Below are 15,024 nucleotides of genomic sequence, written 5' to 3'. Positions count from 1 at the left end.
TTTGGACCTATTATCGAAACTGATCCAAAAATTGTTGTATGTTTTTGCACATTTGGCCTGTGAAAGGTTCATGTTACTTAAACACAAATTTTTTCTGACATAATGTGCACTCTAAGAAGACACGGCTTCACCTGTCAGCTCATCATGTCACACACTAAGTAGCAAAGAATGGAGAATTCCACCTAAGTCTATGGATTATGCTCAGGTGCATTAAAGCATGCATGGCCTTTAAAGGGCACACACTTTTTCAAATGAATCTTTCTGTGCCAGTCAACATCTGACATGCACACCATCCATCATTCCATAGGTCTCTAATCATAACTGGTAACACAGTGCAATTATCACGCACATTTATAAATGGGTACCTGGGCGTGCCACAGCTTGTAGTGACTACTACACGATATGTTTTTAGTTACGTTTAAGCAGAAGATCTTTACCCAGATTTTTTACCCACAAGATTGGAAATTAATTCTTAACAAGTGCAAGTAAAAATGTGCTGTTTGTTGAGTACATCAATTGGAAATGCAAAATAATGCATGGTTAAAATCAAGTGCAATGCAAGAACTACATTCACTTTACACTTTATTAGGAACACTATGGTCCCAATAAAGTTCCTGATGTGGTCTTCTGCTGTTGTAGCCCATCTGCCTCAAGGTTCGACTTGTTGTGCATTCTGAGATGCTATTCTGCTCACTACAGTTGTACAGAGTGGTTATCTGAGTTACAGTAGCCTTTCTGTCAGCTCGAACCAGTCTACCCATTCTCCGTTGATAACTCTCATCAACAAGGCATTTCCATCTGCAGAACTGCCATTCACTGGATGTTTTTGGTTTTTGTTTCTGGGTAAACTCTAGAGACTGTTGTGCGTGAAAATCCCAGGAGATCAGCAGTTACAGAAATTCTCAAACCAGCTCGTCTGGCACCAACAATCATGCCACGGTCCAAATCACTGAGATCAAATTTTTTCCCCATTCTGATGGTTGATGTGAACATTAACTGAAGCTCCTGACCCATATCTGATTATTTTATGCATTGCACTGCTGCCACACGATTGGTTGATTAGATAATCACATAAATAAGTAAATTTACAAGTTATTACTAATAAAGTGCTCAGTGAGTGTATATTTCTTTATATTTATACGCATGCACATTTATACTTGGATATTCTAGGGTACTGAATGATATCTTAAAGCTGTGGAATATGTTATATGTTTAAGTGTGTAATAACATGTGTAATTATCACTGGGTTACTGCAATTGTCTCTGCATATTACGTTGGGATAGAAGAAAGTATTTTAACACCAGAAAAGTTACACACTTCAATTTAATTCACATGCCAATTCACACTGAAAAAAATCATTAGTCAGAGGTGCTAGGTATATCTCACTTTTTACTTTGTATGTACACAAATGGCAAAAACACAATGAATTAAGCTTATTCTGCCATGAACAAGTGTGTATGAGAGAGTCCAATTCAGTCTCAGTGGAGAGTAAACAGACACCTGATGTGTGTGTTAGGATGAATGTGCTTGGTTGCGATGGCAGTGAGCTCTAGAGAGCTGCTTTGCTTGTTGTGATGTGTATTATGATGGATCTGGAAACCCATCTTTTGTTATCCTGATAACTAAATGGCACCCACAACCAAGAAGATATTGTGTTTGCTTTCAAAATTGTCCAGCTAATCATTGGTACTGGAAACTTGAATATCATGAGGATGTGGATACTGGAAAGAGTTTGTCTAATATTTGCAATCTAAGAGATTGGATTTGTACTGTAATAAGTCTTTCTCCTTAGATGTAATTTCCTGAAAATACAATTTCCAAATGACAGTCAGATTTCACTAAATTTTGTTCTGTTTAAAGGTGCACTCAGTAACTTTTGTCTTTGTGTCATCATGGATTACACTGACACCTAGGGGCTTGGATGCAGCATAATTTAAAATCAATAGTTTTCAGTTTCAGATGCCATTGTAGAAATTTAGTATGCACAGTCAGCCATGATTACTTTAATCAATGAGTGAAAGTGTCAAATAACAGGACGGTTACTGAGATTAAGCGAGTAGTATTTGGCTGGTCATGTGATTCTAACATGGCAGCCCCCATGTGTGGACCCTCTCAATGTAGAATAAAACAGCTTTTATAAGGTTACTGATAAGACTGGAGTCTTCATTTTAATGTGAGTGGTCATGATTTCATACATATATTGCAAAATTACAATTCATGTCTTTAGGAGTTAAACTATTTTAATAAGGAAACAATTATTGAGTGCACCTTTAAACTTCCATTGTTTGTGGTCCAAAATCAGTACAAAACAGTATGTTGAATTTGTTATGTAGTACTCACTAAGATATCAGTTACTATTTTGGTAATTCTACTGAAACCGTAACCTACAGTACACCTAAAAATAGAGGGAAATGACATTGCTAAAAATTATGTACAAGCCCCAAACCATAAACTAAACCCCAATAATAACCCTGAACCTAACACTAAAGTCTGATTGGATGATGGGAATGCTGTTCCAGGACCAAAAAAGATGTATATTTATGAACATGTCTCACTTAGCAAAATCACAGTAACTATTCTTTTGACTCTAGGCAGTAAGTAACCGCTTAGAAATGTCATAACAACCACTCAGAACACCTTAGCGATGGATTTGTAAATGCTGATAAAGTTGTCAGACTGGTTTCCAAAGTCATGGTGGCAAGTTATGGACAGGCAGGCAATTAAATTTAATTACATTTTACACAAATACAGTAATTAGTTTATTAAAAAAAATAGATGACAAATCTCACTCTTCATGTGTTAATTTGAATTGATTATAAAGGAGATGGCAGACTGCCACAGGAAAAATGGTGGACAGAGGGTTGTATGTCTTAAAGCGTGATTCTCTTTTCTTTTTACGAGAGTTTGCATATAACTAAAAGTCAGGCAGGAACATTCGGGGCTTTCCAAGGTTGCAATCTACAGGGAATAACTCATCAACTCCTCTCTGAGCATCCGGGAGAAAGAGAGAATGAGAGAAAGTTAGCACAGAGGATTGCGTCATCTGAACATACAATCCCACACATTTCACAGAAAACGGAAGAACATTCCTTCATTCAACCTTTTATGTTTGTCATTAAGAGTATGAAAGAAAGACTCAAGTATTTTTCACATTGAAGAACACATACATACACACACATTTGTATATATACAACCTAGTCTCAACTTTCCAGCCTGCTGTAGTTCTTCAGATTTTTACTGGTCATAAACTTTTGAGGTTGTGACTTAAATGTCTCCAACTCTTTAAGGTTTTGTGTTTTTGCCTGTGAGTGTGCTTGAATGTTTTCCTGCTAACCTGACCACAAGTTTAAACACTTTCCTGCATGTGTTGCTGTTAAACACCTAATTAGTTTCAAAATAGCAAATCAAATGAAATAGCGAATCAAATAAAAAAGAAACCATGGTACAATGATGCTACATATAAAAAATTACTAGATAACATAGAAAAACATATTCATTATAGAAATTTCCATGACTTTCCACAGTCTTAAAAACACAATGATAAATTTCCCTGAGGTTTCCAGATTTCCATGACCATGGGAACCCTGTGCAGTATACAGTAGGAATCTGTCCTCTGCCAGCTGTAGGGGACATTGTCTAGATGTGATACTATGAAATTCCATGTAACTGTCCTTTTGTATTTGCAACTGTCTGTATAGTGTGCGTATGCTATAGTAAGCATTTGTGGATTCTCCTTCCAGCGTATGCCCAAATTCAGCCGCAGGCCCTGATTAAGCAGCAACCGCATAAGTTTGTCATTCAACCCCAAGCTCCACCCACCTCCAGAACACAGCCACAGTTACTGCAGACCGTCTCCATCCAGCCCCACCAACAGACAGCCACATTGGGCATCCAGGGCTCCACCCAGACCACCTCTGTAGCAGGGATTATTCCGGTTTTGCCCAAACCAGCACTGCACAACCAGGGATCGGCTCAACAAGCCACCATCTTCCATTCAACTGTAAGCCACAATGCACTTAGCCAGCATGGCTCACACTCGGCTCTGGCCCATGCTAAAGCTCAACCAGTCCAACTAACAGCCATCAATCTCCAAATCCAACCTGCACAAACCCAGGTAAGGAACTCTGAGTGTTACTAGACATTGTAGCCATTGTACATAATGGCTCATGTAGAAGTTTATGAAGCAACCAATCTCTCTGTCTCTCTATTTAGGCTTCAAGACTTGCTCAGGATGACAAGGATAAGCCCACGTCATTGGTGGTAAGAGAGATTTGCCCACCAGTACAAGTGAATCCATCCACTACGGCACAGGGCCCTGACCCCCCTGAACAATCCAAAGTGGACACTGTTAACACTACATCACAAACACAAGGTACAGTGGCTATCAAGATTCAGACAGTCATCAATGATAAAGACATTAAAGCTGAAGTAGTTAACTAAAAGTAGCGCTCGCATAAATCATCCTTTCTCTCTCATATGCGCTGGGAAAACCGAATCATTTAAGTGAATCAGTTCTTTCTGACAGTTCATGTAAATGAACCGGTTAAAATAAACTATTCCCTAATATTAAGTGTTGGGAATTCATTTTAGTGAGTAGGTTCTTTTGGATGGTTCATTTGAATGAACTAGTTGACATAAATGATTCACTGATTATCTTAAGCTCAACGCAGCCTTAAAGGGACTTTGTCTTCTTTTTTTTAAGCTAAATATTTAGTTAATTGTTGCTGTTTATCACTATATTTCAATTCAGTTATATAAAAAAGGGTGTGTTCTACCTTTTTTAGGGTGCACACCTTTTGGTGCACACCCAGGTTTGAATGATGGCAAAGTTCGGTTCGTTTGGATTATGTGAACACTGTTTTCCGAACCTGGGTGAGCACCCGCGAAACTGTAACCAAGTCCGCTTGGAAAGCTGGTCTGGGGTACGGTTAATGTGAACTCTGGTACGTTTCGCTGCTGATATGAACGCAATCGAACCAAATTGCAGATGTGAACCACTTGTGATGACATAGAATTAGAGTATTAGCAGGCTCCCGATCACAATTATTATGGTATAATGCATTTCTCATACCTGCTTGTCTCCAAATAATTCGCCATCAGAGACCAGCTCACATTCTTTACATTTCTTGCAATGCATCTGTGGCCTCGCAGGGCAGGGGAAGGGGGAGGAAACTAACTGGGGTTCAGTTCAAGCAGTCAAACCAAGTGTGAAAGCACCCTTAGTGAATATTAAGTATACATTTATGTTCAGTTTAATGTTGTCACCCTTTTATTACAGTAATATTGTATAACTGATTGCAGAATTAAATAATATAGATAAATATCCAAAAACATTTTCTTCTTTAAATAGTTTCAATGTAGTTAGATACTTTTTGTTTATAGCTTGTAGTGTAGCTAACTACTTGTTTAAAAGAGTGGCTAAAGCTAATGTAATTTCTACAACACAAAAAAACAATGATTTCAAAACAGCTTTCTGAATATGCCCCTCATCTGCTGTTAAGCGAACGAACAAATAGCCCTGCCCCAAACTAATGCCACTGGGTGAGTAATGCTGTTGGGGCGTGTCTAAACGGGTCACTCAAAACAAACACAGGAATATTTATAGCACCACAGAGACACAGTGTTTACAGTTTTCGAGAAACTTAACCTATGAATGGCTTAATTACAGTTGTCTCTGCATATTGAGCTGGGATATAAGAAAGTATTTTAGCAGTGAAAAAGTTATATCAGCATTAGCTACTTTAAGGTATCAGTAGCCTGGGAAGCTACATTTTCAAAGTAGCTACCCATACAGTGTTACAAAAATATTCACGGTTTTCTGTTTTCACAGATTTCAGAAAATGTTTCCCATCTTCCATTGATTTTGCAAACTGATCGTCCCGCCTCAAACTCATTGGTCAAGCCAATGTTTCTGTGTTGGGCAGGATGGGCCACCCAAACATATAGAGAATGTTTTGATAGTGCACCAGTGTTACACTTTTAGGTGAAATCAACCTATAAATGGCTTATTTATAGTTGACTGCATATTTAAGCCTTAAATATACTTCAGTTTTGACGCGACGCTTTGCGTCTCCGTGCAGTCGAACGCTCAGCCTTTCAAAGTATCCTCCATTTGACTGTGCGGCCATACTGTACTCAGGCGGTTGGCACATGCGCGCTTGAACTGCTATGAGATACTGGACTATTTCTCTTCAGGAGTTTAGACCCATAAATATGTCTTTATATTCCTTCAAACACGAGTTATACAAATGCATGTTTCTCCTGACCTCCCCACACACGCGCTCTTGATGTGCACATCCACTGTTGTTTCCACCTTCGTCTCCTGTCGTTTACCAGCGATTACATCTTCTAGCGCTTCTTTGTGAAAGCAACTCACTTGCGTGTGTTGCCACTAATTAGTGCAAGCAATTTCAGGCACATGCGTTAACAGTATGCTGGTTAGAAAAATCGGGTCTTACACATTCAGCGCTTGAGCACTGAAATGAAATGAAATTTGTCATGCATCCTGTACGCAGATGCCTAGTGTTCATGCCTAACCGAGTATAAATTGAGCTGAAGCTGGGATATGAGACAAAATCTTTCATCACAGTTCACCCAAAAAAATTAAAATGTTGTTTCAAACTCATGTGACTTTCTTTCCTCCGTGGACCACAACAGGAGATGTCAGGCAGAATGTTAGCCTCAGTCACTATTCACTTTCATTATATCTTTTTTGCATATTTTTGCAAGTGAATGGTGACTGAGGCTAACATTCTGCCTAACATCTCCGTTTGTGTTCCACGGGAGACAGAAAGTCATATGTGTTTGGAACGACATGAGGGTGAGTAAATAATGGTAGAATTTTAATTTTTTGGGTGAACTGTTGCTTTAAATAATCGAACACCCATGATTAAATGGAGGTGGTGACCATAACATCAAAACATTATGTATGTCTCACATAGAGGCTTGTGGTCATTCAAGGAATTAGATAACCACAGCTGCATTCTAATACATGGCTTCTCACTCCCACGTGGTGAACCAGATTTGCCTTGTGTTTATGCTCCTTTGGGGCAAAGAAGGTGTGAGGATGGAGGTGAGCGATTCCCATTAAATACAAGCCAGAACTGGCAGGTCACATGACTGCCTGGCAGCAGCCTGCGCAGCAGGCTCTACTGCCAGGTCACCTGCCCATGCTGGCTGTGTCTGAAACAGAAAGCAACTGCTAGTTGCTGCCTACTCAGTCAAGCTCTTAAAGTGATAGTTCATTCAAAAATACAAATTCTGTGAGCATGTGCTTATCCTGGTTACTAGCCCATATTATTTACTTTCATCCATGGAACTCAAAAGGAGATATTAGGTAGAATGACAGTCCTAAACATTCTGCCTAACATCTCCTTTGTGTTCTACAGAGGAAAGTGATAAATTGGGTTTGGAACAACATCATAGTTAGTTAATAATGACATAATTGTCATTTTTGGGTGAATTATACCTTTAAGAAAAAAGGGAGCAACTGTCACTAGCCAGTTGGAGATGCATTACACCACTACAGTCATGTGACCTGCCTTTCTGGCAGAATGTGGAGTTGCTTGTGCGTGGGAGTGGAGCTCTAGAAAAGGCGCTGCGCATTCACTGCATGTTGCGTGAACAGCACGCGTGGAGGAGCCTAGAAATTCTCTTTAATATCAGCATAAGAGGTCTATGGGAATGAGACTCCCCTCGTGTTTTGAGGCGGAATTGAAGAGCTTACCGCCGGCAAATGACTTTTTACTTCGCTTCGTTGGTAAGATCTTTTCATGGTGTTTGTTTTGATGCGCGTAGTTATGGTCAAGCAAGTGGGCGTTCACACAAGACATGTACTTGCGCCTAGAACAGCAATGGAACGGAACGCACTGTTTTTTTAAAAGTTGAGACTATTTTTAACTTGACACGCCGTCTTCAAAACGCAACGCTAATGGTATGAGACGCAACGCAAGGGTGAAAAGCGTCCCTCTGACGCATATGTGCATAAACCAACAATTAAAACAGCACTGACGGTGTGGAGGACTTCTATAAGAACACCTCCATCTGCTCTGTGTTGCAGTTGTTTTTCAATGTAAACATGCGCTGGACTGCCGTCTTCAACCTTTGCGCCGCGTTTTTTAGACGTCGTGCCAAGTTCAAAGAAACATTGGCTTTTCAAAACGCGTCTCAAGGCACCTGCGCAGGAACGCGTTCGGCCTGAAATAAACTACCTTGATACGCCGTGTGAAAAACACGACGCATGGGTGAAAACCGTCCGTCTGACGCATATATACATAAACCAAATATTAAAAACTAGCGCTGACGGAACACTGTGAACAACTCGTAATGGATGCGTGTGCGATGATATAAATTGAGTATTTTTTTTTACATTTATTTTTATTTTATTTTTTTAACAGTTACTGTAAGCGGTTCCAATGTTTTTCATGCAGGTTTTGAGTGGGAAGTTTGTAAACAACATTATAAGCACATTTTTATTTGTACCGCTTCATATTCCAGGGAGCTCTTACCGCGTCTTTCTTTTGCGACCGCTGAGGTGCTGATGTTGAAGTTGTTGTTTTTGTGGTTGCTAAAGTGAGTCGGGTGTCTCTTTTTTTTCTTTGCTGCTAGGTTCCTTGGAGACTGCGCGTGAACCCGCGGGAGCACCGGTGACATCGTCTATGACCTCGGGAGCTACAAACGAGCCGCCACCGGCAGCCGTGACGGGAAGCGCGGCACAAAACGGCGAGAACAAGCCGCCTCAAGCCATAGTAAAGCCGCACGTCCTCACGCATGTAATCGAGGGCTTTGTTATCCAAGAAGGAGCTGAACCATTCCCCGTGAGTGTACTCCAATTTCCCATTACACTTATGGGATGAATCTCAGGAAGACATGTCCTATTCATATTTCACCCTGAAACAAAAATAAAGTAGGAAATAATATTTTCACTTAAGCAAATTGTAGCATTGTCGTTATTTTGCACTGTGGCATTATTTTCATGACAGTTAAGCACATTATTTATTTATTTATTATAAGTTATATTATAATTTATTTTACTGTAATGAAAATGTGTATATATAAATTAATTTTATATATATATATATATATATATATATATATATATATATATATTAATAACACCTGCCAAATGCTGGTAGTTCATGCACAGTGGTGGGTACTTTGCTCATCTAATATATATGTTAATATAATAACATTATATTAACATATATATGTCTGAAAAATCAAAGTGGCTAGTCAAATTGGACATTTATCAGCCACTGTGGCTGGTGGGCAAAAGCGTTAATTTCATACCCTATACCCTTCATGTATATATAAAATGAAAGGGAAAAAATAATCTATGATTTTAAGGTGAAATATGACCCGTAAACATGTTCTTGGTCGGCTTTGTGAGATTTACCCTGGACACGCTGTCCACTACGGATGGTTTTATATTGCTGAAATATTAGTGCTGATGACTTCCAGTATTGAGCATCAAACAAAACTGATGAAAATATTGTATGTTGCTCCAAATTCAATTGAATCAGTTGACATTACTGATATCAATACTCATGTACTGCTGTTCTCTCAGGTGGAGAGGCCTCCGGTTCAGGCTGACAGCCCCAAGAAACCAGACATGCAGCTATCCTCAGATCCAGAAAAAACAGCCAGCAGTAATTCCCTCAGTGCCACTAATTCAGACACTGAAGAAACTGGACAACAAGGTGCAATATTCTTTCAGTACATTCAATCACGTACTGTAGCCAATGATTCTTGTTCTACAATGCAATACTGTTTTATAAGTGTCATAAAATGTTGAAAGAGTAGTGATGACTGAAAACATGTATTGTTAGGATACTGATGTACTCTAGTGAATGAATGAATGAAAGAGATGATTGGAATTTCCTGTTTGTGAACTTTGAAACTGTGTAATAAAGGTGTGGCAGTAAATATGTTTATCATAATTCTTCACCATTCTGAAGATTACAAGAACAAACATTACAATCAGTTGGAAATAAGCAATACAATGTCATTTCTTCATCAGATATAAGGGTTCAAGAGGAATCTGATGAGCCCAAGCTTACCTGTGAACTCTGTGGATGGGTCGATTTCGCCTACAAGTTCAAAAGGTCAAAACGGTTCTGTTCCATGGTGTGTGCGAAAAGGTAATTAAGTCAGGAAATAGTAGTCTAATTGTGTTTCCTTTATGGTTATGATACTTTACATTTGTTCCACCATAAAGGTCAACATGAAATTGCATTTACAACCCATTTTACTTCCATAATTTGATGTATTTACAAGTGAAACAGGATATTCTATTAGGGGAAAAATGTAGGGCAAAGCTTGGCTTTATTAATTGGGAATTAATTGGATTGTGAAAAGTGGCCATTAAATTCCAGAATCAAGAGGGGTTAAAAAAAAAAAAGAGGGCTTGGTGACATCAACCAAAAAGAAGTCTTTTCAGAGTCAAAAAATATAATACAATTTTATGAAAGATTACAAAGACAAACAATTTTATTTATATATATATATATAATAATTATTATTATATATAATTATTTTTTTTAAATAACATGCATTGAGCACAATGAAACCAGGAGGCATGTGTATAAAAAAAACTAAATAGGGACAATTTTTGATTTAATGTTGACTTCAAGGACTTCTAGAGCTGGCATTTTTAGTAGAATTATCTTTTCAGCTTCCCATGTTTTTAAATGATTTAAATAACGTGTTTACTCATTCACTGGTGTGATTACCAAAGAAGTGACAATTAATTTTTTTTGGTTTTTGTGATGCTCAGAAAATCGGTCCCCATTGTAATTTCACTCTTCATCAGGTACAATGTCGGTTGCACGAAGCGGATTGGTCTGTTCCACCCAGACAGATCGAAAACAGCCAATCGGTGGAGGAGGAGATCTCAAAGTCACAGAGGCAGAGAGGCCAAGAAGCAGGTGAACAGCTACTTTGCATTGTAGTGCACAATTTAACCACAATTAAAAAAAATAAATAATAATTTAATCCAAAGTTTTGTTCTTTCTCCAGAGGCTCTCTGTATCTCAGCAGTCTCAGGGAGAATCCGTTTCCTCACCGCTCCCATCACAGCCGAGTCAAGGAGAATCCAGCCCCTGTTCGGATATCTCCAGTTATGAGGAGGCAACTTCCCTGCTCTCTGCAGCCAGTTCTGGCCCCATCGGCTCTCAAGTTGGAGTCGCTGCTAATGATCTGGAAGAACTTCCTCTCCTCAGTCAGCATTTCCTGCCATGTGACCCAACCAAATGGAATGTGCAAGAGGTGTTTGAGTTCATTCGTTCTTTGCCAGGTAAGTTGTTATTGTCGTATTAGAGCGCAACAGTAAGATTCCGGAAGTAAAATCCCATTCATTTTCTCCATTTGCGAATCGTCAAATTGAACGTCAACTTAAGACTCTTTAAAGGCAGACCTACCTTGAGCTCCAAGGTTGTTAATCAATGGTATATGCTTCTTTTAAAGCTATCAGTCTGTGATAATTCAGCTCCATTTGTTAAAAATCCTGTTTAATGATGGAATTCTTGGTGAAGAACTACTCTACACATGATCCTGAGGTTGAATCCACCAATCAGAGAATCATGGCAAATAAACAGCAGCCAAAATTTCTGAAGCAACCGCCCACTTCCATGACACACTGTGAATGTCTCTCTACACTCTCAAACTACTTGTACTGTATATCTAAACATTTTGCAATAAACTTAAAATATGTTGATTCTATTTTTTTGTAATCAGCAAATTATTTGATTACGTCATTGCTTCATGGGATTGTAGTTCATTCCTTCATTAAAGACGGTAAATCCTACGGTAAATTCAAATCCCTTTTTCTTTCTTTTTTATCCCCCCTTTTCTCCCCAATTTGGCATGCTCAATTCCCACTGCTTACTATGTCCTCGTGGTGGCGCGGTTACTCACCTCAATCCAGGTGGCGGAGGACAAGTCTCAGTTGCCTCCGCTTCTGAGATAGTCAATCCGTGCATCTTATCATGTGGCTTGCTGTGCATAACACCGCGGAGACTCACAGCATGTGGAGGCTCATGCTACTCTCTGCGATCCACGCACAACTTACCACACGCCCCATTGAGAGCGAGAACTACTAATCATGACCACGAGGAGGTTACCCTATGTGACTCTACCCTCCCTAGCAACTGGGCCAATTTGGTTGCTAAGGAGACCTGACTGGAGTCTCTCAGCACACGCTGGATTCGAACTCGCGACTGCAGGGGTGGTAGTCAGTGTCAATACTTGCTGAGCTACCCAGGCCCCTTTCAAATCCTTTTTTGATTCAAATCAAAGTTTGTAATGTTGTGATTCACCTTGGAGCTGGTTGGTTTGGTTCATGGTTTAGAACATTTTTATGACTGATTTTTTTGAATTGCCAATGAAAGAAATGAATAGGAAACCAAGACAAACAGCTGAAACAGTGGGTGGGCACTTTTGCACTTTATTATGAAAACTCTATGCTATATTTTTCTTTTTACTGTAATAAAGTTTACCTTGTGTCTTAAATTGTTAAACATCGTTTGTCCGATTATTAAAAGTAATGGTTGACCAACATGGGTTTTTCATTGTCCGATGCTGATATCTTGAGTGCAGGCTGAAAATGTAATATGTTACACAATATTAAATTAGTTCACTGAATTATAATTTAAAACAGAAAATTTGTGTTGTCTCTTGACTATTTAAAAGCTATTTCTCTATTTATTGTGTTTGACCATTTAAAAGCTATATTTTTTATTTTGGTGGAAGTTATGATGAAAGTAAGATTTTCTATAATAATAATTTACTACATGTTGTAATTTATTTTTTAAATGTTCTTTCATGGTGCTTATCTTCTTTGCAAATCAAGTTATTTATGATATTTACAGAGGTACAGTGTGTGACTTACTATTGTTGTGATTGTTGCAGGTTGCCAGGAGATTGCAGATGAGTTTCGTGCCCAGGAGATTGACGGACAGGCCATGCTGTTACTAAAGGAAGACCACCTAATGAGTGCCATGAATATTAAATTGGGACCCGCCCTCAAGATCTTTGCTCGCATAAACATGCTTAAAGAATCCTAGCCTTGAAAGGCAGTTTGTGTATTTGTCTAGGTGTGCACTGTACAGTATGTGTCTTCATGTCACCTAAACTTGACTACAGCACTCCAACTGCACAACAACTGTTTTATTATAAAAAATAATACATAAAGACATAAAGATGTCTTTTGGCTCTAAACTATTGGGGCTAAAGCCCAAATCTGCACTTCCTCAAGACAAGAACTGAAACAGAAACAGAAAACTACCTATGAAGAATCGCACAAATAATGATTTTTACCAAATGGTAGGTTCATGTATTCCGTAAGCGCAATGGATCGGTGATTTGGGATTAAATAAATTATGAAATAAAAAAGTGACATGCCAGAACTACGTTTACTGGAACCCAGAAGAAAACTTTGGATTTTGTGGGTATAACAATGCTGCATCCCAAACAGAACCAAGCCCACAGCTTGACACAGACAATATGAACTGTACAGTATATGATTGTTGTTGTTTTGTAGGTATGATTTTGTCTTATTGTACATGCCAGATGCTTCTGTATAAATGTTCAAGTAAATTATTCTTACCTTCATGTGCGAGTATTTGTAACATAGCTGAACCGCAACAAACTGGTGCTATTTCACTGTCGCATTTCCTTTGAGAAGACTTGAATGCTGAAGCACAGAACTTTGAACCTGAAAACCTAAATGACCTGTAGGAAGTGACTCAGTTTAAAATTCTTGTTGCGTGTTAGTACAGACACTCATTTCTGAAAACCCTGGTTTTGAGATGCATATTAAGTTGTATTTAACATGGATATTGGGAATGATGATATGTAAAGTTTTATCTGTGCCTGGCTTTTCATTGTTTGTTACTAGAGAGGATTGTGATCATGGATTGTGTTTTGTAAGTTTAGTACAATGCTTTGTGAAATGCCTGTATTTATCAGAAGAATGAAATTTGTAATATAAATTTTTTTAATGAAGGGTTTTTGTTAACATTTTTTTAAGGCACATAAAAATGTATTGTCACTGCATAGAAAAAATATCAAATCAATTGGAATCTGCAAACAGATGATGCAAGAGCTTTTCTCAGAACTAATGTTACTTTTCTATCAATTTTTGCCATTTCGTTTGACAACCAGATATGGCCCTAATCCTTAAGAGTTAGTTTACCCAAAAGTTAAAATTATCTTATTTACTCACTCTCATGCCATCTAAGATGTGTATGACTTTCTTCTGCAGAACACAAAGATTGTTAGAAGAATATCTCAGCTCAGTGAAAAAGGAGTTATATTTTGGTCTGTTCTCACCCAAAACCAACTGGATCGCTTCAGAAGACATTGATCAAACCACTGGAGTCTGATGGATTACAGTTATGCTGACTTTATCTCTTTGGAGCTTCAAATGCATGATCACCATTCACTTGCATTGTAAGGACCTACAGAGCTGAGATATTCTGCTAAAAATCTTCATTTGTGTTCAGCAGAAGAAATTAAGTCATACACATCTGGGATGGCATGAGGGTGAGTAAATGATGAGAGAATTTTAATTTTTGGTAAACTATCCCTTTAATATTGAACAGTGTGTCTATTTTATCATTTAAAACCTAACAAACTTATTTTGTGCTTTACAGCTATGCTTGTGCTATCTTTAAAATGAATGCAACTTGGTGTACCATTTTTATTATCTAATGCAATGGCGTGCCTACATTAAAAAATGTGGCTTACTGTAAGTGTCCAAATACTTTTTTGGGGACACCTGTAAATCTTACGTTTCAAAAATAACTGAAAGAGATACAAAGAAGACACCACGAGGTGGCATACTTGCATTTCTCGCCCGACACGCTCCAAAGCTTCTGTGTTAATTTATCCTCTCCTGTTCTGGATGCTTATCTCAAAGCCAAATATGGTCAGCCTTGAAAGTTGACTGTCTACACATTTCCAGCGTTTAAAAATGACTTTTTCTACTGGTTGTCTAGATAACTCGGCCTTAGTGCAATACATTTT

At 38.4% G+C, this 15,024-nt stretch overlaps 1 protein-coding gene across 2 annotated transcripts in view; it reads left to right on the top strand.

Annotated features, from left to right (window-relative positions):
- Nucleotides 1-14,745, top strand: part of LOC127446464 (polyhomeotic-like protein 2) — a 45,134-nt gene extending 30,389 nt beyond the window's left edge. For both annotated transcript variants that reach the window (XM_051707399.1, XM_051707398.1), the window contains exons 8-15: nt 3,741-4,114; nt 4,213-4,372; nt 8,608-8,816; nt 9,566-9,698; nt 10,019-10,139; nt 10,811-10,925; nt 11,017-11,293; nt 12,907-14,745. In XM_051707399.1, the coding sequence (XP_051563359.1) occupies nt 3,741-4,114; nt 4,213-4,372; nt 8,608-8,816; nt 9,566-9,698; nt 10,019-10,139; nt 10,811-10,925; nt 11,017-11,293; nt 12,907-13,061 (1,544 nt within the window). In that variant the 3' untranslated portion in view covers nt 13,062-14,745. The remainder of the gene's footprint in view (nt 1-3,740; nt 4,115-4,212; nt 4,373-8,607; nt 8,817-9,565; nt 9,699-10,018; nt 10,140-10,810; nt 10,926-11,016; nt 11,294-12,906) is intronic.
- The last annotated feature ends 279 nt before the right edge of the window (nt 14,746-15,024 follow it).

This window comes from Myxocyprinus asiaticus, chromosome 9, assembly GCF_019703515.2.
Source record: "Myxocyprinus asiaticus isolate MX2 ecotype Aquarium Trade chromosome 9, UBuf_Myxa_2, whole genome shotgun sequence".
NCBI lineage: Eukaryota > Metazoa > Chordata > Actinopteri > Cypriniformes > Catostomidae > Myxocyprinus > Myxocyprinus asiaticus.
The sequence above is the reverse complement of the archived record's forward strand: the minus strand, read 5'-3'. Positions and strand labels throughout refer to the sequence as shown.